The 25,124-nt window shown below is 40.9% G+C and overlaps 1 protein-coding gene across 1 annotated transcript; it reads left to right on the top strand.

The window, feature by feature from the left end:
* Positions 1–2,236: 2,236 nt before the first annotated feature.
* Positions 2,237–24,018, top strand: LOC120935785 (fibrillin-1-like). Its single transcript, XM_040347846.1, has 4 exons — positions 2,237–2,376; positions 10,430–10,485; positions 15,368–17,440; positions 23,888–24,018. Exons 1-4 carry the CDS (start codon positions 2,237–2,239, stop codon positions 24,016–24,018), a joined length of 2,400 nt encoding a protein of 799 aa, XP_040203780.1.
* The last annotated feature ends 1,106 nt before the right edge of the window (positions 24,019–25,124 follow it).

Below are 25,124 nucleotides of genomic sequence, written 5' to 3'. Positions count from 1 at the left end.
TAGTGTATCTTTGGTGGTGTAAGGGCGCGCAATTCAAATCGATGTGATGGTGGCGTGTTTTATGTAAATACGTTGTGACCCGACGTAAACAATGTTATTTTTGAACGGCGCATGCGCCGTCCGTGGGGGTATCCCAGTGCGTATGCTCGAAATTAAACCGGAACAAGCCAATGCTTACGACTGTGATGTCATTCTACGCAAATCCCTATTCGCGAACGACTTACGCAAACGACGTAAAAAATTAAAATTTCGACGCGGGAACGACGGCCATACTTAACATTGAGTACGCCACCATATAGGAGCGATAACTATACACCGGAAAAAGCCGAACGCAAACGACGTAAAAAATGCACCGGCCGGACGTACGTTCGTGGATCGCTGTATCTAGCTAATTTGCATACTCGACGCGGAATTCGACGGAAACGCCACCTAGCGCCCATCGTAAATATACACCTACGATCCGATGGCGTACTAAGACGTACGCCTGTCGGATCGATCCCTCATTCTGTCGTATCTTGTTTTGTGGATACAAAACAAAGATACGACGCGGGAACTTTGAAATTACGCAGCGTAATTTCTTTGTGGATCTGGCCCACTGTTTTTACCATAACGTGATAAAATGTATTTAAATACTCATCGGTAACATGTTATATTATCTCATTAACAAACACCTGCAAGGCTATCATTTTATCGTTAAAATGGAAGACAGATATATTGAAACCCCAGCGATAAATAATTGTGTCTTTCTTGCTTGGGGCTCCTTCAGATTTTTTGCGATTTGTTGTGGTGGGGGTTGGGTGGATTTGTTGCGCCAAGCATGCTAAGGTGCTGTACTTTGCAGAATTAATGTATATTGTCTTACAGCAGGCCATTCATCTTGAAAGGCTAGATAAACCAAAACTGCAGTATTTTTGTTGTATTTGTGGCACTGTGGAACACATTGGCATAGGTCTAATGGCAACTGTGCAGGAGTTCCATTCTAAAATATTGGCACTGCTATACACCACACACAGTGCCATGTGTTATTTTACCACAATGCATAAGTCTAATGTGGCCATAACACTTTGCTTAGAACATTGACTTTCTCATCAGTAAGTGGCAGTTGTGACCTTTTAAGATTCATATCATGCTTCGGTTCGCAAAAACAAAACAAAAGATTCATAATGTCGTTTTGGTCTGCTTAGATCTTTGAAGAGTTTGAACGATGACTAGGTGGATTAAATAAAAGCGATTACTACATATAATGAAAAAATAATAGCGCAGCGCTGGTGATGAATAAATAATAAAGTGCAATAAACAAAGATGGAATCAATATGTATGACATATGAAACTATTGGGGTGCACACAAATATCAAAACATGAAGTCCAAACAGCAAAATAAATAGTGAATACAGTGCTGTGATCATTAATACAAAAATGAGGAATGAAACTTCAAAATTTCTAAATTAACACTTCAGCCCCGAGCCTCTTTTTGAGATTTGTTGTTTACAAGTTAAAATCATTTTTGTCTTGCTAGAAAATTACTTAGAATCCTCAAATATTATATATATTTTTTCAGACACCCTAGAGAATACAATGGCGGTCATTGCGATACTTTATGTCGCACTGTATTTGCGCAGAGGTCTTCCCTTTTTGGGAATTTTTTATAAATTTTTTAGTTAAAAAATAAGACAAGAGTAAAGTTAGCATAGTTTTCTATATTGTAAAAGATAATGTTACGCCGTGTAAATTGATACCCAACATGTTACGTTTCAAAATTGCGCCCGCTCGCGGAATGGCGGCAAACTTTGACACCTAAAAATCTCCATTGACGACGTTTAAAAAAGTCTATAAGTTACCAGTTGTGAGTTACAGAGGAGATCTAGTGCTAGAATTATTGCTCTCGCTCTAGCGATCACTGCGATACCTCACATATGTGGTTTGAACACCATTTTCACGACTTGCGTATGCGTTCGCTTGTGGGACAGGGCACTTTAAAAAAAAAAAATCTTATTTATTTTACCTTTATTTTTTTATCTTTACACTGTCCTTTAAAAAAAAAAAAATTGGGTCACTTTTATTCCTATTACAATCAATGTAAACAAGCTATGGAGCCAAGCGGGGTCCATCACTCAGCATCCAGGCAGTGAGGGAAGCAGATGCGATCGTCTCCGGGTTGGAAGCACGACCACATTGTTTTTAATGGACAGGGGAGCTATAGGAGTGGTATTTTTACCACTCCTACCGCGCCTCAAAGATGCGGCTGGCAGGACTGAAGGCTCTGGTAAGCAGTGGAGATGACCCGAGCGTGGCGGGAGGGGGTCCCTCTTCTGCCATTGATAAAAATGATCTCACTGCAAATCCGCAGCAGAGACCGCTTTTATCTTACAGAGAAACGTACGTCATTCCTGAAAATACCGGGGTTGTGGCAGCTGCTTTGATATACAAGTGCTTTGGATTACAAGCATGTTTCTGGAACGAATTATGCTCGCAAACCAAGGTTTTACTGTACTATAGAATGAGAAAGAGAAATAACACATTAATCATATTATTTATTATTAAATTATTAATCATTATGATTAATGTGTTATTTCTCATTCTCATTATATAGTATTATATACTGTCTCTTTTCCTTTTGCACAATACTGTGCAAACAAAGCTCCTGAAGAAGCGGTAATTCTCCGTGAAACATGTCGAGCATGCCATCATAACTGATACTGGGTGAACTGGTATTATCTTTCTCAGTTGCACCTTTTATGTTTGGACAGAAAGAAATGTTTTTAAATTTGTATGTTTTAACATGTTGATGTCAATTCAATAAAACTATATTCATTTTAATATATATATATTTGTGTATCTCAAAATGTTACGGTACCATTGAAGTCCACTGGCCTCAAATTACAAACCTATGCTGGAATAATGACCAGGTGAATTAAATAAAAACAATTTCTATATTTATTAAGTTTATTATTTAATTACACAACTTAGTAGTGAAAGAGTCCAATGAAGGATATAGGATTCACCAATCACCGTGAGTTTGCCATTCTCCGTATTTACAAAACACATTCCACATCATTATTTGTAGTCACATCCACCCTTTCTAAAAAGATTCACGACTATCCAGATTTATTCCTATTGTTATTATATGTTAAATTTCAATACTTTTATTACATTTGGTACAAATATTTGCCTATTATAAGTCATCCATATCGATTTCATTTTCTATGGAGCCTGGTACTGCTCCTTTCTCTAAATCCAAATTTGCCACAAATTTGCCTAATTTGTCCCTGATTTGTAACCTGTAATATGTTTTGATATATGATTAAAAAAAATTCACATCAGCATAGTATAGCTAAGCCATTTTATTTTATTTTTTTGATAGAGTGGGGAAGGGTTATTTATCCCGGCATTATCAGTTTAACTGGAGGTGAGGGAAATTCTAATAAATGAGTTGTCATCGGGGAAGGAATAGAGGAGAAGTCTTCCAATGGCAACACTTGTTTAGAAGTCAACAAATCTCACTTCCTGTTGTGTCTTCAAGACGTGAAGTAAAGGAAAATCTCCCCAATTGGGCAGAGACAGAAAAAAAAAAGTTGACAAGGGTTTTAACATTTCTAAAAAGAACAAGTTTTTGCGTTAAAAATTAAAATAAGTGCAGCACATTTTTTTGCGCTGCTCTTCTAATTTTTGAGTTACCCTAAAGGCTCGTACACACGGTCGGACATCCAACAAAATTTCCCTTGGATTTTTGTCCTAATTGATTTGTCCGATCACACCCATAGCATACACACGCTCTGACTTTTTCGGCAACCAACACGAACGTAGTGACGTTTCAAAGTACTGCCAAGCGTTTAAAAGAGGAAGTTCAATTCTCCGACGTCACCCGTTGCGTTCCTTCAGCTACTCTATAGTTAGTTGGCGTTTCGTGTGAGTGCTTTCTAGATTTCGAAACTTGCCGCGTCACGAATGTGCTTTTTCAAATACGAACGCTAGTTTTACTAGACAGAACGCTTCCGGCTGCTCTTTACTTCTGAGCATGCGCATTTGTACTTTGTCCAAAAGTCCGATTGTTTGCTGTACACACGGTCGGACTTTGCACCATCGGACTTTTGTTGACGTAAAGTTGGTCCGTTTGCAGACCCAACTTTTTGTCCGATGAAAGCCCAAAAAGTTGGTCCGATGGAACGTACACACGGTCGGACAAATGCGAAAAGTTGCGGATTTTGATGTTGGTTGGTCAAAAGTCCGACCGTGTGTATGGGGCTTTAGCCTACTTTCACACTGAGGCGCTGGGTGCTCTGGCGGTAAAGCGCCGGGATTTTTATTGGCGTTTTACCGTTGTGTTTGCCGCAATTTGCGGCCGCTAGCGTTGTGGTTTTAACCCCCACAAGCAGATGAAAAAGGGTTAAAAAAGCCTGTTGCAGCGTTTTGCGGGCAGGTTGGAGGCGCGACCCCATTGTTTTCAATGGACAGGGGCGCTATAGGAGTGGTATTTTTACCACTCCTACCGCGCCTCAAAGATGCGGCTGGCAGGAGTTTTTTTAGCATCCCACCAGTGCAACGCTCCAGTGTGAAAGCCCTCAGGCTTTCACACTGGATAGAAAGAAGCAGGTCTTTCAGGGCGCATTGCAGGCACTATTTTTAGCTCAATAGCGCCTGCAAAACGCCTCAGTGTGAAAGCAGCCTCAGGTGTTGTGATTACCCCTAAAGCCTCGTACACACGATCGGACTTCCATCGTACAAATCAATGGATTTTTGTCCAAAGGGCGTTTGCCGTGAACTTGTTCTGCAAACAGACAGCAGAACTTTTTCAGCCAACATTCACAAAACGACGTGGTTTTTTTTGCTCTTTGGCGCTTATAGTTAGCTTTGTTTCGGAGCATGCGTGTTTGTACTTTGGATTTTAGTCTGATGGATTTGTGTACACACGATCGGATAATCCGACAAAACACATTTGCTGTCGGACAATTTGAGAGCATGACCATCCAACATTTGTTGTCAGAAATTCCGACAACAATTGTCCGATGAAGCATACAGACGACCGGATTATCCGAAAAAACACATCCGTCGGACAATTGTTGATGGAATATCCGATTGTGTGTACGGGCCTTAAAGTGGAGGTTCACCCTATAAAAAATGTCTAACATTATATCCAGCCCAGTTCTGCAAATAACATGACACTGACCCCTTTTTTTTTCCCCCTGTAGATATCGTTTAGCCATAGAATTCACGCGGCTTCCGGGTAGGGAATCCCGCGGGAGTGGGCGTTCCTATTGACATGCCAATCAATTGGCATGCTAAACGACGGCACACACAGCGCGTCACGACTTCCCGAAGGAAGCTCGGGTCGGCTCGGCTCTATTCGGCGCCTACGCACCGGCGCCGAATAGAGCCGAGCCGACCCGAGCTTCCTTCGGGAAGTCGTGGCGCGCTGTGTGCGCCGTCGTTTAGCATGCCAATTGATTGGCATGTCAATAGGAACGCCCACTCCCGCGGGATTCCCTACCCGGAAGCCGCGGTGAATTCTATGGCTAAACGATATCTACAGGGAAAAAAAAAGGTCAGTGTCATGTTATTTGCAGAACTGGGCTGGATATAATGTTAGAAATTTTTTATAGGGTGAACCTCCACTTTAAGTGTTCAGCTGGCAAACAATTGTTCTTATTTTTTTCTATTGTGTATTTGTGCTGATTGTTTCTGTTATAAAATGTTTGCTTTAGCCTCGGTTCACATATATGCAATGTGGGGAAAAGCAGCCAATCCTGTGCGTTTCCCACACCGCATTAAAATTGCACGGCATTCATGCGATCTGCTGTAGGTGTCAAAGTTAGATTAATGAAACACCAAAACAGCTGTGCGATTGCCTGAATCGGATCGCATGGGTGTTCACATTAAATTCTGATGCGGCAAAAAAAGTATCCTACACCATTTTGGTGCAAATGAAGTGCGATTTGAGCCATACAAAATGAATGGCTCAAATCGCACAGACATTGCATGTGATGTCTGTGAATTCACGGCAGTGTGAACCTAGGCTTAGATGTACTTTAAATATTGTGAGATGAACTGTGGAATTGATTTACTAAAACTGGAGAGTACAAAATCTAGTACAGCTGTGCATGGTAGCCAATCGGCTTCTAACTTTAGTTTGTTCAATTAAAAATGGAAGCTGATTGCCTACCATGCACAGCTGCACCAGATTTTGTAATTCAACCCAATGTGTTAATCCTAACCATCAAGCAAAATAACTTTTTTTTTTATGTTTTTCTACCTGGATGCAGACACCCGGATTTGGGATAGACACTGATTGAGGAAGACATTTATTCTATCTAAGGCTGGTGATACTTTCTGTCAAGCTATCTCTAATCTGAGAGATCTCAATATACAGTTCCAAATTTCACGTGATATTATGTCAAGAATGATGTGTCAGTAAGTATATCTAATATTACGGTTTCCAAAATTACATTTTCATTATTTACAGAGTCTCACAGAATCTTAAAGCTGTGCTCTGGACATATTTATAGCTACAAATGATATGTACCCTCTTTACTGTATATGCACCAAAGGCCTTCGCAAACTCAGATATTATGCTTGAAAATTAGTAATGACATATTCACTCTGCTGTATATAGCTTGTGCAGAAGGCTCCTCCCACTACAAACTGCCCACAGACAAATACAGGAAGGGGCGGAGACGAGACTAGTCACCCTGCACAAGCAGAGAAAGCAGCAGTGAGCGGTCTTTATTACAGGAAATTCCTGCACACAGTCAAAGCTTCACACTGTTATCCTGCACAGATCTGAAAAAAATACACAAATCACAGTAAGATTCATGCAAGAATGCAAAAACAATTGTGTAAAAAAATGTTAAATAAATGTGGCGCACCCCCTTAAGGGAGACAGATGAATTGAGATCCCCACCCAGCACAACCAGGCACACAGAATTTTCACAGGCATTCCAGAGTCAGAGAACAATCCGTGACTTCCTTTTTTTTTTTGTTATTTATTGAGGGTTAATAACTTGAATGGGCATGGGAAATAATGGGATGCCCACTTGGCTTAACAGAACTTTAGCAACAACTTCAGGGACATCTTCCTATATACAGTCTATATACAGTATCCTCACTTTCCTCCTGCACACACTTGCATGCTGGTCCCACCTGGCACCTGAATCACTGTTGGTTGATCTGACAAGCTTAGTCAGTTTTGGCCTTTGCAGCCAGGAACTCGTAGCCCCTTGTTGTGTAGCAATATGTAGTTATCAGCCTGTACTTCTCCTCCTGTGGCTACTAATCCCAGCACCACATTTTTGGGCACTGTTAACCCACCTGGCTGCAGCTACTCCTTTTACTAGCCCTCCAGGCTAACTTCTCGACTGACTCTCAGGAGATCTCCTGGGAAAGGATGAAGACTTGGCCCACTGCTGCCTTCAGGGAGAACTGGTTACATGTGACAGTCTCCCCCCATGAAAGTCCCCAGTAGAGTTGCTCTACTCACATTGTCCTCTCATTTGCTCCCGTGCCTCCAGGAAGGACTTCCTTCATGTGTTGTGGCAGGATCCTTTCAGCACCCGGGCCCTGGCCCAAGGCCACCCCCCCAGGCTAGGGGGTATCCCACCGCCAGCCTCCTCAGCACTATATCTCCATCTTCCACCTAATTGCCTCTGCTGGCCTGGATCAATAAGCCCTGCTCCCTGCCAGCCCTTTACTGGGGATTGGCTGGGGGCCCTCATAAATATTCCAGGCAGCTCCTCCTAACCTCACTGAACCCTGACCCAGAGTCATAGTTTGAGCTTAGCTCTGAGCTAACTGTTTTTCCTACACTAACTCTAGCACACACTAGAGGGTGCTGCATAAAATAAACAAATACAAAACAATACAAACAATAATTATTGACAATCCAGTATAAGCTTAATTGAAAAGTCTCCTTTGATGCTGGGTGTACTGTCTGTCTACTGTCCCTTTCTGCAACTTCCTGGACTCCCTGTATGCTTTGCATCTTCTCCTCAATTTCTAAAGACTATATATCCCATGGTACCTTACTGCCTGAAAACAGTAATTCCTGTACTGACTCCGCCTCCTGAAACTCATGCTCTCTATAGTTCAGAAGGCAGGCTCTGTGAAATGTGTGACACAGCAGTGCCTACTCAGGGCATAGTGACTATGTGTCACAGAGTTCAAAAAAGTAAATGTGTGGGGATCTTCATAAAGTAAGTTTACAAACTTCAAAATGGTTCAGATTAATAAGTAGACATGTGCAATTTGTTTCGCTAAGAATTTGTTTTTCGTAAAAATTTGGCATATTCGTTAATTCAGAAACATCCGAATTGACAAAAAAAAACATTTAACTAATTTTCTAAAAAAAAATAAAACATTTGAAAGAAGGAAAATCTGAATTTGAAAATTTGAAAATTAGAACGATAATCCAAAAATAAGAACAACAATTCAAAAGAATGAAAACCTAAAAGTAAGAACAAAAAATTGAAAATCCGAAAGAGCAAAAATCATTCTATTGTAATTAAATTATTAAGTTTATTACCTATTATTATTATTAGAGTTTTTTTTATTATTCATTAATAATGAATAATACTAATAAAAACTTTAATAATAGTTATAACCTATTAAATTATAGGTATTGAAATTTCCTTTCAAATTGGGCTGTTTGTGAATGTAACAAATATGAATTTATGCAAATTTACGAATTATCGAAATAACGAATATTGATCAACAAATGATCCCAAAAACGAAAAAAAATAAAATAAAACGAAAATGAAAACAGAAACATCTGAATTGACAAAAAAAAACATTTAACTCATTTTCTAATTTTCTAAAAAAAACAAAAATTCGAAAGAAGGAAAATCTGAAATTCAAAAATTCGAACGATAATCCAAAAATAAGAACAAAAATTCAAAAGAATGAAAACCTAAAAATAAAAACAAAAAATTGAAAATCCGAAAGAGCAAAAATCATTCTATTGTAATTAACCACTTGCTTACTGGGCACATAAACCCCCTTCATGCCCAGGCGAAATTTCAGCTTCCGGCACTGCGTCGCTTTAACTGACATTTGCGCGGTCGTGCGACGTGGCTCCCAAACAAAATTGATGTCCCTTTTCCCCACAAATAGAGCTTTATTTTGATGGTATTTGATCACCTCTGCGTTTTTTATTTTTTGCGCTATAAACAAAAAAAGAGCGACAATTTAAAAAAAATATATATATTTTTTACTTGTTGCTATAATAAATATCCCAATTTTTTTTTTAAATAAATATTTTTTTTTCTCAGTTAAGGCCGATATGTATTTTTCGACGTATTTTTGTAAAAAAAAAAAAAAATCGCAATAAGCGACTGGTTTGCGCAAAAGTTATAGCGCCTACAACATGGGGAACAGAATTATGATTTTTTTATTATTATTATTTTTTTTACTAGTAATGGCGGCGATCTGCGATTTTTATTGGGACTGCGATATTGCGGCGGACGTATCGGACACTTTTGACACAAATTTGGGACCATTCACATTTATACAGCGAACAGTGCTATAAAAATGCACTGATTACTGTATAAATGTGACTGGCAGGGAAGGGGTTAACACTACGGGGTGAGGAAGGGGTTAAATGTTCTAACTGTGTGGGGAGAGGCGCGCGCGGGTAATGCATTTTAAAAGACGTCCAAAGGCATCCACTTGGCACTTGAGAGCCGCGCTGTTGATGTATTTTGTCAATAGCTTTGGTCTCAAGTGGTTAAATTATTAAGTGTATTTTATTATTCATTAATAATGAATAATACTAATAAAAACTATAATAATAGTTATAACCTATTAAATTATAGGTATTGAAATTTCCTTTCAAATTGGGCTGTTAGTGAATGTAACAAATATGAATTTATGCAAATTTACGAATTATCGAAATAACGAATATTGATCAACAAATGATCCCAAAAACGATTTTTGTTTAAATAAAACGAAAATGAAAAAAAAAAATGTTTTTCGGCAGTGCACATCTATTAATAAGAGTAGGATAAAAATAATTGAGGTATAATGTGGAAATGAATATATGATTTTACATTATGACTAATGTAAATTTATAGATGAGAATGAGGGGAGTCAGGACTAGAGTGTCATTGACAGGAGGCCACCCCATACATCAGATCCCCGAGAATTTATACCTCATTGAAAGTATTTTATACTATGAATAGAACATCAAATACTTGCTTGTTCACCCAGACAGTGAATACATTTTCTTAATGAATGCTTTGTATTATCAATGTCCCCGTTTTGTTTTGTTACTGAGTAGGCGATTGAAGGCTTACTTCCGGAGCTTCCTTTTATTTGTCATAAGAATAAGAAATTGATACACTTGTCACTAAGTATTAAAGTAAAGGGATTCCTTTCATCTGTGCTTCTATGCTGCGTATAACTGCAATATCATAGAAACCTTTCTCTTTTTTTTTTCTTTCAGGTATTCATTATTTCTGCTGACATGGCTGTGGGTGACCGCCAATTACGTCTTTGCACGTAAGGACAAAATCATTTTGTGATTTATACCCCTGAAGTTGCTGTCAGTTGGCTACCTAAGAATTTCAGGCTCATTTCATTCCTATTATGTTCCCCCGTTCAGTGAGAATTTGCTCATTTTTAAACTCTATTACCAAATTGGAGAAATCCAGTCCGAAGCGTTGGCAGTATGTCACGAGTTATCCTGCATTGTGTTAAGACATCTTATTCATTTGAATGGGCTGAGAATACACCAAAATGAACTTAGGCCAGGTTCACACTGGTACGAAAAACGCTCCGACATTGGGAGGTCATGTCGCATGACGTGTGAAAATCAATGTTTCCCTATGAGAGCCGTCTTAACTGGTCCGACACAAGTCGGTCCGACTTTGAAAATGCTCCCTGTACTACTTTGGTCCGACTTTGATCCTACTTCAGCCCATTGAATATCATTGAAGTCAGTTTAAAGTAGGATCCTTGTCCTTACCATCCGACTTTTGACCTTCAACATGTGATTACAGCAGCAGTAAAAGGAATTTATCTCACTCTGGGATTGTTTTGATTGGTCAAAGAACAAGTCAGACTATCACAAAGTCGGATCAAAGTAGTATCCTGTTCATGAAGGTCGGATGGATGTCGGACCAATGTAGGATCAATGTAGGACTGATGTTGCAGAGCAAAGTAGGATGAAAGTTGTATGACTGTCGTGTAGTACCAGTGTGAACCCAGCCTCAGGCTGGGATCACACTTGTCCGACAAACGCTCCGACATTAGAAGCTCATGTCGCATGAAAATCAATGTTTCCCTATGAGAGCTGTCTTAACTGGTCCGACACAAGTCGGTCCGACTTTGAAAACACTCCCTGTACTACTTTGGTCCGACATTGATCCTACTTCAGCCCATTGAATATCATTGAAGTCGGATCAAAGTAGGAGCCTTGTCCTTACCAGACATCCGACATGTGATTACAGCAGCAGTAAAATGAATTTATCTCACTCTGGGATTGTTTTGATTGGTCAAAGAACAAGTCAGACTATCACAAAGTCGGTTCAAAGTAGTATCCTGTTCATGAAAGTCGGATGGATGTAGGACCAATGCATGATCAATGTAGGACCAATGTAGGACCGATGTCGCAGAGCAAAGTAGGATGAAAGTCGTACTGCTGTCGTGTAGTATAGTGTGAACCCGGCCTCAGACTGGGTTCACACTGATACAACACAACAGTCATACGACTTTCATCCTACTTTGACATCAGTCCTACATTGGTCCTACATCCATCCGACTTGAATGAACAGGATACTACTTTGAACCGACTTTGTGATAGTCTGACTTGTTCTTTGACCAATCAAAACAATCCCAGTGTGATATAAATTCCTTTTACTGCTGCTGTAATCACATGTCGGATGTCAAAAGTCGGATGGTTAGGACAAGGATCCTACTTTGATCCGACTTCAATGATATTCAATGGGCTGAAGTAGGATCAATGTCGGACCAAAGTAGTACAGGGAGCATTTTCAAAGTCCGACTTGTGTCGGACCAGTTAAGACGGCTCTCATAGGGAAACATTCATTTTCACACGTCATGCGATATGAGCTCCCAATGTCGGAGCGTTTGTCGGACAAGTGTGAACCTAGGCTTAAAGTCGGATCTACACAACTTTTTCCCCATGCATGCTGCATTGCTCTGCATTGTGGTGCACTGCCATGCAGGTGTGTTGTTTTTCTATCCTAACTACAACTTTGCTATGACTTTAAATAGTTCATTTGGGCCAAGCTGGCCAAAAAGAAATATTTCCTTTATTAATACTTGCACCCGCTGTCGGTGCTCTATCACTGTATGCAGTGGCAGGTGGTGCTCCATTTTTTGGGGGTGATTGGCAAACGAACCCCCCGCCAGGTCCGCACTTACCCCTTCCAGGTCGTGGCTTCCCCGGGTTCACCTCCGGGGTCAATTCGGTCTTAAGATCCACTTCCTGTCCTGATTGGCCGAGAGAAAATACCGTAAGAAAATAGAGAATGTTGATTCGCTAATGTCAAAAGTGTGTGGGCTCAGGGCGCATTACTCTGCACCCCAAGCCCAAGCTTTTTGAAGCCAATTAGAACCTCAGGCTCTAATCATGTGCTTAAAAAAAACTGTTAGAAATGTATGCGTCCGACACCCTGCTTGGTAATTAGGGGGCGGCACATGGAGATTAGGGGGCTGCGCCCCTGCACCCCTTATGGACCAGCCGCTGGTGACTGTATGTAGCATCAGCTAAATACAGTATACAGTGCTGTGTTCCAGCAAGGGTACGGGGCTTCTCATCCCATTCTCGAAACAAAAATGAGTCGGCTGAGTGCTGCTGAGGGAGCCTTGTATTTTTAGCAATTAATACAATGCTTCCTCTGATTAGCAGAGGTGGAGAGGTGGGCAGATAGCATAAAAAAACTCTACTTCAGCCAATCAAAGGAAGGAATACAATGTCTCAGGAGAGAAATAGGATAGAATAGAATTCGAATTTCGAACAGACTAAATTAAACTTTGAATATAATACTGTAGATTATAATATAATAGAAAATAAGAGAATGGAATAGAAAATAATGGAATAGATTTTTTTTTTTAGAATAGACAAAAATAAAATAGAAAGAATAAAACCGTCTTCTGAAATTCAAATTTTAAATAAAATACATTTGAATTTGAATGCCGATTCCAATTTGAATGGCGAATTCAAATCAAATTCAAAATGAATTTGAAAATGAAGAAAAATTGAATTCCGAAAACAAATTAAAGCAGAACTCCAGCTTTTCCTTCCCAAAACAACAAATGCATTGTGCATGTAAGGCCTCGTACACACGACCGAGTTTCTCGGCAAAAACCAGCAAGAAGCTTGCTGTTTTCTTTTTTTTGCCGAGGAAACCGGTCGTGTGTACACTTTTCGACGAGGAAACCGTTGAGGATCTCGTCGGGCCAAAAAGAGAACATGTTCTCTATTTCCTTGATAGGAATGGGAAAATTTGGCTCGCCAAGATCCTCGGCGGCTTCACAAGGAACTCGACGAGCAAAACTATGTGTTTCGCTCGTCGAGTTCCTCGGACGTGTGTACGAGGCTTAAGTGAATCACAACCCCACTGTCATTTTATCCGTATCCTAACTCATTTAGCTAAAAAAAGCAAGTTTGTGTGTCTGTGATATGACTCCTCCTCCTGGCTGAATTTCATTGTTCTCTGACTTCCTGTTTCCTTGCTTTACCAGTCCTGATACTACATATCCCATCATGCTTTGAGCTTCTGTAGTTTCAGGACAGGCTATGGGAGTCACTTGTAGCAGTTCTGGGAGTTGATGTGGGTGGGTCTGAATGCAGATCACTCTTCATTCTGCAAAGCAGGTGTAAATGTGTCATTCCTGTCTTGCAGCAAGTCTACAGAGGATGGGCTATGAGAGGTTATTATGAAGGTGTTTTCTTCATATGTAATGAATCAGATCTCGGGATCTGAGGGGTGGGACTCTCCCTGCTCACACTGGTCGGCATATTTGACTGGGCAGGATTGAATTGTAATTGTGATCCATTCCATTCTTCCCAGCAGCAGCACAGCTGATTCCTTTTGAATAATGCCTGTGGGGTGGGACTTGGGAGGCTTGGACTTCTCCTGTGGGTGTGACTGGGCAAGATTGAATGCTAATAAGGATGTATTCCATCCCACCCACCATCAGAGCTGTGAAGGAAGTTACATCATTTTCAGACTCTGAAAGACTACAGAGGGGTGTGTTTCTAGGCTACAAATTGAGAAGTGACTGTAAGTGCCGCAGTCTACATCCAGACTATACAGTGTCACATGATACAAAACCGCAACTAAACCCAGAATATCAGAGAATCTGAAAACTACAGAGCAACATGGTACAGAGGTATGATCTATGCTGGGACTGATCATTCCATTCAGTTCTAGTGAAAAGAAAGTTATTATTTAAATAATGAATCGATACGACACAAAACCAATTCTGCATATGTCTATTGAAGATGTAAGTATCCCAGGAGGCTGCAGGGCCAGGTACATTCTGATCTAGGCTGGAATGGCAGCAGGGATGGGGCTAACATTAATTACAATTTAAAAAAATAATAAGAAAAAAAATTACATAAATCCTCCGCAATTCTGATTGTGGAGGTAGGGGGAATGTTATGCTGCGTACAGACGGTCGGAAATTCCGACAACAAAACCGTAGATTTTTTTCCGACGAATGTTGGCTCAAACTTGTCTTGCATACACACGCCCTTTACAAATGTTGTCGGAAATTCCGAACGTCAAGAACGCAGTGATGTACAAGATGTACGACGGCACTATTAAAGGGAAGTTCAATACCAGTCGTGTTAGTAGAAGTTTGGTGAGAGACGAGCCTCGTGACGAATGTGCTATCTTTATTTACGAGCGCTAGTTTTACCAGACCAAGCGCTTCCGTCTCGTACTTGATTCAGAGCATGCGTGGAATTTTGTGCGTCGGAATTGTCCACACAGGATCGGAATTTACTAGAATGGATTTTGTTGTCGGAAAATTTTAGAACAAGCTCTCAAATTTTTGTTTTATCAGAAATTCCAACAGCAAATGTCCGTTGGAGCCTACACACGATCGCAATTTCCGACAAAAACCACCCATCGAACATTTGTTGTTGGAAATTCCCACCGTGTGTACGCGGCATTAAAGTGTAACAAACTTCTTTTTCGGAGTTTGGTTCCACTTTAGTTCCTTCTGTGTCTCTGGGGCCCAACAGTTAAGGAACATCTCCTGATGGGACATTGACACCAAAACAGAAAAAAAAACATTCCCTAATTTATCCAAAGCTAAAAAAGTTTTGGCTTTACCTGCACTTTGAAAAGACAGAAAATAATATTTCAATATTGCATTTGACTGGTTGATGTATTCTCTGTTCCAGAGAGCAACATGTGCACATCAAGAGGTCTCCTATGCCATAAAGATGCTGAATGCATGGGCACAGCCTCTGGAGAATACTTCTGTGTCTGCAAAACTGGATATTCCGGCAATGGAGAAACATGTGTGGACGTTAACGAATGCACCACCTCACTACATCAGTGCCACCAGCAAGCCACATGTGTGAACACCATCGGTGGCTACAGCTGCCTCTGTAAAAGTGGTTACACCGGAAATGGATTTAATTGTACTGACATCAATGAGTGTGCCACCACCAATGGCGGGTGCCACGCTGATGCAACTTGCACCAACACCCCTGGAGATAGGACCTGCCAGTGTAAAACTGGATTCACAGGAAATGGAGTCAATTGCGTTGATGTAGATGAGTGTAAAAAGGTTAATTTATGCCATTGGAATGCTACTTGCACAAACAGTCCTGGATCTTATGTGTGCACTTGCAATGCTGGTTACAAAGGGAATGGCAACTACTTGTGTCTGGACATAGATGAATGTGCAGAGTCCCCTGGACTTTGCTCTAGAGCTTTTGGATTCAGCGGGTGTAAAAACTTACCTGGCTCTTACCAATGCACCTGTTCATCGGGCTACCAGAATACGGACAACAAATGTGTGGATATTGACGAATGTGCCGATAAGATCTGCAGCCCATTTTCCACTTGCACCAATTCCCCTGGGTCCTACAGCTGCACCTGCAAAGAAGGATTTAATGGGAATGGCTTGACCTGTGTCGATATAAATGAATGCCTTACAGAAAACAGATGCCATGCTCAAGCCAACTGTGCCAATTTCCTTGGTAGTTTTAACTGCACGTGCCGAACTGGTTTTACAGGCAATGGATTTGTCTGTTCTGACATTGACGAATGCTTTCAAGATGGTATCTGTCCTGCAGAGTCCACATGCCGCAATACACAAGGCTCCTATTGGTGTGAATGTGCTTCAGGCTATACACTCAACCAAACTAAATGTGTTGACATTGATGAATGCAAAATTGGACGTTGCAGTTCTTACGCATCTTGTCAGAATTACCAAGGAGGCTTTACATGTTCATGCAAAAATGGGTTTGCAGGAGATGGGTTAACTTGTTCAGATATCAATGAATGTGCTCAAAACAATGGAGGCTGTCATGCCAATGCACAATGCAGTAACTTACTGGGCGCCTTCAGCTGCTCCTGTGCTAGCGGGTACTCCGGCGATGGGGTAAAACAGTGCCAAGACATAGATGAGTGTGCAGTTAATAATGGGAACTGCTTGTATGGAGCCATCTGCCTAAATTCGCCTGGCTCTTATCGATGCCAGTGTGCCACTGGATTCCAGTCTATCAACAATACCTCGTGCCAAGATATTGATGAATGTAAGACTGTAAATGGAATCTGTCCACTTAACGCACAGTGCTTTAATACGTTTGGTTCCTTCTATTGCCAGTGTAAATCTGGCTTTACCAATAACAATGGACTTAGCTGTAATGACATTGACGAGTGCCGAAGCAACCCTTGCCACTCGCAAGCTGCCTGCACTAATACTTTTGGTTCATATGATTGCACTTGTAACAAAGGATATGAAGGAAATGGTTTCAACTGTACTGATATAAATGAATGCAAGAATGCACTTGCCTGCCATGAAAATGCAATTTGCTCTAATTTCCCAGGGGCTTACCATTGTCAGTGTTGGCAAGGCTTTGCCGGAAATGGCTTCCAATGTGAAGACCTAAATGAATGTTCATTAAACAATACCTGCACCAATGACACAGTCTGCATAAACTCTGTCGGTGCTTATGTTTGCTCATGTCTGAATGGAACCCTTTCAATCAACGGCAGTTGTGTTTCTCCAAGCTCTGCCTGCACGCCATCTTGCCACCCCAAGGGCCTTTGTCATAGCACAGGCTATGGATACAAGTGTGTATGTGACGTTGGCTATCAGGGCAGTGGAGTGGCATGTGTGGACACTGATGAATGCCAAACTGATGTATGCAAAGACAATAAAACCCTTTGTGTTAACACTCCCGGGTCTTACATGTGCATCTGCAAACCAGGATTCAAGTTCAACGACTCGATCTGTATAGGTAAGCAATCATCTTAAGCTATCTATTTTAAGTTGTTAAATAGAAAATACAATAATTTTAGTAATTTGTATTTAATTTAATTTTTTTATTAATTCTTTATTTAAAGTTTTCGAAATACAGCAAAAGAAAATCAGGTTAGGAAGGATAATAACCAACAGTTAGGCCTCGTACACACGACCGAGGATCTCGACGGGCGAAACACATCGTTTTGCTCGTCGAGTTCGTTGTTAGGATGTCGAGGAACTCAACGTGCCAATTTTCTCCATTCTCGTAGAGGAAAAAGAGAACATGATCTCTTTTTGGCTCGTCGAGTTCCTGGACAGTTTCCTCGTCGAAAAATGTACACACGACCGGTTTCCACGTCAAAAAAAAAAACCCAGCAAGTTTCTTGCTGGTTTTTGCAGAGAAACTCGGTCGTGTGTACGAGGCCTAAGCCTATGTCAGTGGCTTATGCCATATAAAACTTATAGTTAACATGAGACAATACAACAGAATCCAAAAATGGTAGCTCAACAAGTCTTTCGACGTATGAGTGGTCCAGAAGTTGGAGTCCTCCCCCAATAGTCGTTGAAAATATCCAACCAACATGAGTAAAAGAAATCTCAAGAGACACAGGGTTGACCCATCATTTCTGTGGACTTATGGAGTTAAACCATATGGCAGGGAAAAAATAAATACATTCAAATAAATAAATCATTTGAGGAGAGTGAGGGGGGAGGGATGAGGAATGGATTGGTTGATTGGAAAGAGGGGGAGAGAAAAGAGTTGGAGCACAGTGGCTCGCTGGGTGGCCCACTGGCGCCCCAGACCGGCAAAGAGACAGTATAGTACCTTTTGATATGACCCTTTGTTTACCCAAAGGACGTCTAAACTTGAGGGTGAAATCAGCTAGCGAGGTCAGCAAAGTAGGCAACAAAAAGTGTAGTCAGACCAGAATAACCAAGTTTTGGAAATTCTTCTTCTTTATAGTTGGAGGATGCTAGAATTTCTTCCATGGTGCAGATTTCATGAATTTTGCGTAGCCAACCTCCCATATGGTGAATTTTTCATAGCCAAACCCTCATAGGGGGTGGGATCGGCTGTTTCCAGAATAGGGGGTGGTCAGTTTTTTTTTTTTTTTTCAATTTACACTATTGTATTTGTATCTGCTTTTATAACTACATATGCATTATTTTTCTTATAAACAAAAATGTAATGCGTGACAAAGGATTCCAAGAGCACTAGGGGTTAAAGTGTGTGCTAACCCAACATTTTGGGTGTGCAAATTGCTAAATTTTTGGTATATAGCAAACAATTTTATAATATGCATTCAGAGTTCAAAGTTTTAAATCTCTTTTATGTGTGACATGACAAGCTGCCAATACAGGGGTAGATTCACAAAGAATATACGACGGCGTGTCTCCAGATACGCCGTCATATCTCTGAGTCTGGCCGGTCGTATCTATGCGCCTGATTCATAGAATCAGTTACGCATAGATTTGTATTAGATCCGACCGGCGTAAGTCTCTTACGCCGTCGGATCTTAACTGCATATTTACGATGGCCGCTAGGGGGGTGTACGCTGATTTACACCTAGAATATGTAAATCAGCTAGATACGCGAATTCACAAACGTACACCCGGCCGACGCAGTACAGTTACGCCGTTTACGTTAGGCTTTTCCCGGTGTAAAGTTACCCCTGCTATATGAGGCGTATATGCGGCGTACCAATGTTCACGTTCACGTCTAAACCAATGACGTCCTTGCGGCGTACTTTGAAACAATGCACACTGGGAAATTCCACGGACGGCGCCGTTCGTGAAAAACGTCAATCACGTCGGGTCAGGGTTAATTTACATAACACACGCCCACCTCTTCACAATTTGAATTAGGCGGGCTTACGTTGGCCTATTTACGCTACGCCGCCGCAACTTTTTTTTGAGAATACGGCACTTGCCTGTAAAAGTTGCGGAGGCGTAACGTAAATAGGATACGTTACGCCCGCACAAACATACGCCATTCTACGTGAATCTACCCCACAGTGTTTGCATTGTTATCCTACATGCGAGCGTCTGCAATGGAATTACCGGCAGCAGAGCCAACACATGGCCTGCCCAATAGTCTCACTGAGTGTTGTCACCCCTGTCCTGCAATCCATGCAGCCCAGCAGTATGATAGTGACTGGAGAAATGGCGGTAAGGTGAGCTGGCTAAAGTTGGTATCAGTGGGAGAAATGCCTAGGGATGTATTTGCAAAAAATGGCATATATATGTCCAGCTGCTGGTAAATTCATTCTATGTGAATGGTCAGAACGAATATTGTTGTTCTTTAGGAATAGAGTGATTTCGAAAAATAAGGGCTCCGTTCACACTAGTGTGATTTCAGATTTTAGCAACTTCAGTTTTAATAGGATTCCATGAAAATAGAAATCATATTGTTTTCAATGGTGTCCATTCACATCAATGCAACACAGTGGGATTTTAGAAAAGGTTCCTGTACTACTTTGGTGCGATTCCATCGCGATTTTGGCATCATAGAATATGAAAATCACATCCACATAGCATCCAAGTTGCGCTACATAATCACACTGAAAAACAGATCAAAATTGAATCTCAGGAGTGTGAACCTAGCCTTGGGCCACTAGATGGAGGTGAAGTTAATAAATACTTATTTCTTATGCTCATAAGCTGCATCGAGTTGCCATAATGCATTATTTTCATGATTTACCCTTTTTTATGGTTGAAAAACATTCAACCTATAGAGGAAATAGCTTGAGAACACGCATTTTTTTTTTTTTTTTATGTACAGACAAATAGCATCTTGGTAACAGCTAGACCTGCATTTACATATTAAAAGTAAATGAGATAGAATAGGATTTGCAGATCAAGTGTGTCAATTCTATTCTGGGTTCACACATACCTCCCAACATTTCAAAAATCCACTGTGGGACATTCTTGTTGAGCAGGGGGGGTGGGGTGCCGGGGATCGGAGTTGTTGAGTGGGGGGGATTATTGCCACGATCGAAGATGGTTGAGCGGGGGGGTTGCCGCGATCGAGGTTGTTGACGGGGGGGTGATTGCCGCGAGCAATGTTGTTGGGGGGGGGGTTGCCGCTGATTGATGAAGTTGTTGTTGTCTCCTACCTGTGCACACAGCCTGTCGGGTTCTCCTCTTGCCTTCTGCTGCCGCAGACCACACACCGCTTCGGTAAGAGCTAAGAGCATGTCTCCCCTGTGACCTTCTTCTTTCTGTGCGGGAAAATTAACCCCTGCGCGGGACTGTGGGAAGATGCAGTCTGTGCGGGAAGTTCCCGCAGAATCCGGGCGGGTTGGGAGGTATGGGTTCACACCATTGCCAAAGGCAGGGGTACGGTGCGCCATGGTTAACAGTTTTAGGTACGATTTCAGCCCGAAATTTTGGGATGCGGTTACATTGTTTGTCATATTTGCCTATATGTTGAGAAAGTAGAGCAAGAAAAAGCAGATTGTGACTAGGAGCTGCTCCTGGGAGACACCTCTGGCCATGTTTCTCCTTAGGGATGTACTTCCAAGGTACTTCCTATTGTCCAACTACTGCCTGTGTCATAGGTTGAGTTCACAGATAAACAAAAAAAAAAATTATTTCTTTAAAACGGATCTTAACTGATCGGACGTTGACAGACTTTGTCCGTTAACGTCAGTTAATATCAGGAAACGGAGGTTAATGGATGGTCATCCTTTTGCCCTAGGAATGCATTGTCGTCCGTTGACGGATGGAAGAAAAACAGATCGACGGGGTGAAAGGGGCCTTAACCACTTGCTTACTGGGCACATATACCCCCCTCCTGCCCAGGTGAAATTTCAGCTTTCGGCACTGCATCGCTTTAACTAACAATTGCGCGGTCGTGCGACGTGGCTCCCAAACAAAATTGACGTCCTTTTTTCCCCACAAGTAGAGCTTTCTTTTGGTGGTATTTGATCGCCTGTGCGGTTTTTATTTTTTGCGCTATAAACAAAAAAGTGAGACAATTTTGAAAAAAATACAATATTTTTTACTTCTTGCTATAATAAATATCCCAATTTAAAAAAAAAAAAATCATTTTTTTTCTCAGTTTAGGCCGATACGTATTCTTCTACATATTTTTGGTAAAAAAAAAAAAAAATCGCAATAAGCGACTGGTTTGCGCAAAAGTTATAGCGCTTACAAAATAGGGGACAGAATTATTATTTTTTAATTATTTTTTTTTTACTAGAAATGGCGGCGATCTGCGATTTTTTAATGGGACTGCGGCGTTATGGCGGACACATCGGACACATTTTTGGCGCCATTCACATTTATACTGCGAACAGTGCTATAAATATGCACTAATTACAGTATAAATGTGACTGGCATTGAAGGGGTTAACACTAGGGGGTGAGGAAGAGGTTCAATGTGTGTCCTATATAGTGTTCTAACTGTAGGTGGAGGGGGGGTGACTGGGGGGGTGACCGATCTGTGTCTCTATGTACAAGAGACACAGATCGGTCTCCTCTCCAGAGACACCACCGCTGTCTCTGTGTAAAACGGCAATGAGAGATGATCTCATATGTTTACATATGAGATCATCTCTCATTGGCCGCACAGATCACATAGCGAACGGCCACTCTGATTGGCCGTTCGCGGCGATCTGTAATTGGCTGTGTCCGAGGGACACGGCCAACACAGATTTTCCCCGCAGCGCGCTCTGGAGCGCGCGCGGGGACCGCCCTAAGGGGCGGACGTCAATTGACGGCAGTTTGGAGATTGGGATCCGCACTGTAGCCGTCAAGTGGTTAATCTTGAGGAATTTCACTTTTAATATGTAAATACAGACCTATCTGTTACTAGTGTTGAGCAGAATATGCCATATTCGATTTCGCGATATATCTCGAATATATATTCGAATATTCGAGATATATTCGCTAAATTCGAATATTCGTGATATTTTATCGAAATTAAATGATTGCGATTTTTCGCTATTGCGAATGCGAAAATAATTGCGATTTTTTGATAACTGCGGTAGGAGCACTCTGATTGGCTCAGAATATTCGTGATATTTTATCGAAATATCGCAACATGCGAATGCGATATTTATTGCGCAATTTCGAGAAATGCTGGAGGAGCGCTCTGATTGGCTCAGAATATTCGTGATATTTTACAATACAAAATAATTGCGAATATTCGGCAAATGCGGAAGGAGCACTCTGATTGGCTCAGAATATTCTTGATATTTTACAATACAAAATAATTGCGAATATTCGGCAAATGCAGAAGGAGCACTCTGATTGGCTCAGAATATTCTTGATATTTTACAATACAAAATAATTGCGAATATTCGGCAAATGCAGAAGGAGCACTCTGATTGGCTCAGAATATTCTTGATATTTTACAATACAAAATAATTGCGAATATTCGACAAATGCGGAAGGAGCACTCTGATTGGCTCAGAATATTCGTGATATTTTACAATACAAAATAAAAAGTGTTTTGCATTGGTGGTGATTCTTTACTCTATCCATCTGTCACAGCCATTTGTCAATCAAACACCTTGAAGATTGAACACGTTCATGCTGCATGCTTTGGACTTTTTTTCACTTCACATATCAAAGACATTTTTATGAAAGATTATTTTTCTATTATTGGGACTATATTTCTTTATATATTTGTTTCACTGTGTATTTCACAAGTTATTTGCGCTTGCTTATTTTATAATTTGCCCACATGTCTTGTCACTAGACATATTTTTTATTCTTGTAGAGCGACTCCATTTTCTGTCTTGTATTAAATTATGTTGTATAACATTTTTGAGTTGCTGCTGTATTCTCCCCTTTTTTAAGGTATGCGCAATTTTTTCCTTCTTACAAAAAATAATAATATCAAACATACAAATATTCATAACATACACATACACAAAGCCCCCCCCCTTTTGCATCAGAGACAATCAGAGTTCTCCTACCACAGTTATCGAAAATTCGCAATCATTTTCGCATTCGCAATAGCGAAAAATCGCAATTTTTTTTTTTCAATTTGGCAACATAAAAGGATCGCCTCAGCTTAGCTACTCGGCCCAGGGTCTCTAATCATACCAGCAATGCTTTTAGACGTCGATAGGATGTGATCTGTTTTAAAAATCAAATTGAAAAAATGCGAATATTCGGAATTGCGAATATTCACCGCGAAATTCGAAATATAGCGCGATTTCTCGAATATGCTATATTCGAGTCGAATATTCGCAATGCGAATATTCGTGAGCAACACTATCTGTTACCAAGATGCTATCTGTCTATACATTCAAAACACAATATATTCCTATATATTGTATATCCTACACAACTCTAGCCTTTCAACTTGAAATCCAGACAAAACAAAAATTGTGCCATAGATGAGCTAAAGGATTGACAACCATTTTGATGTCATAATTGTATGAATGTTTGATGTGATTATGGCATAACTCAGTGTTTGTTTCTTATAGATATTGATGAATGTTCCACTGGCAGCCATAATTGTCACCCCTTTGCAGATTGTCTCAATACAATGGGCAGTTTTCAATGCAATTGTAAGAGTGGATTTCAAGGGAATGGAACCAGCTGCACAGGTAAATAAGTTTATGTCCTCAGTGTTCTGATTGTTACCCTTTAACCACTTCCATACAGGGCATTTTCACCCCCTTCCTGCCCAGACCAATTTTTAGTTTTCAGCGCTGTTGCACTTTGGATGACAATTGTGTGGTCATGCAACACTGTACCCAAACTAAATCTTTATGTTTTTTTCCCCCCACAAATAGAGCTTTCGTTTGGTGGTATTTGATCATCTCTGCGGTTTTAATTTTTAACGCTATAAACAAAAGAAGAGCAATTTTTTTTTTAAAAACACCATTTTTTTACTTTTTTATTTAATAAATATCACAATTTTTTTAAAAAAAAAAAAGTTTTTCCTCAGTTTAGGCCGATACGTATTCTTCTACATATTTTTGGTAAAAAAAAAAATTGCAATAATTGTATATTGATTGGTTTGCGCAAAAGTTATAGCGTCTACAAAATAGGTGATAGGCAGTTTTATTTTATTTTATAATTTTTTTTACTAGTAATGGCGGCGATCTGTGATTTTTTATTGTGACCGTGATATTGTGGCGAACACATCGGACACTTTTGACACGTTTTTGGGACCATTCACATTTATACAGCGATTAATGCTATAAATATGCACTGATTACTGTGTAAATGTGACTGGCAGGGAAGGGGTTAACCACTAGGGGGGCTGAAGGGGTTAAAATGTTCCCTATAGTGTGTTCTAACTGAAGGGGGGAGGGGACTCACAAGGGGAGGAGACCGATGTGTGTTCCTCTGTACTGGGAACACACATTGGTCTCCTCACCTCTGACAGGAGGTGGATCTGTGTGTTTACACACACAGATCCACACTCCTGCCGTGATCATCGGCAATCGCGGGGTGCCTGGCGGCAATCGCGGCCGCCGGGCACGCGTGCCGGGTCACGAGCGGTACCGCGCGTGCCCTAGAACGCCGGGAATACAGGACGTCATATGACGTCCACCCGGATTGAGGGAGGGTTCCTGCAGACGTCATTTGACAATGCGTCGGTAGGGAAGGGGTTAAAGACCAATTTGAGGCAAAAAACATATTTTTTTCACATGCAGTGGGGCTGTCCCCACGCCCCACAGGTCAATTGAATGTTTTGTCTAGGGGTGAGCA

Source organism: Rana temporaria, chromosome 4, assembly GCF_905171775.1.
Source record: "Rana temporaria chromosome 4, aRanTem1.1, whole genome shotgun sequence".
Classification (NCBI taxonomy): Eukaryota; Metazoa; Chordata; class Amphibia; order Anura; family Ranidae; genus Rana; species Rana temporaria.
Note: the sequence above shows the minus strand (reverse complement) of the source record. Positions and strands in the feature narration are given on the sequence as shown.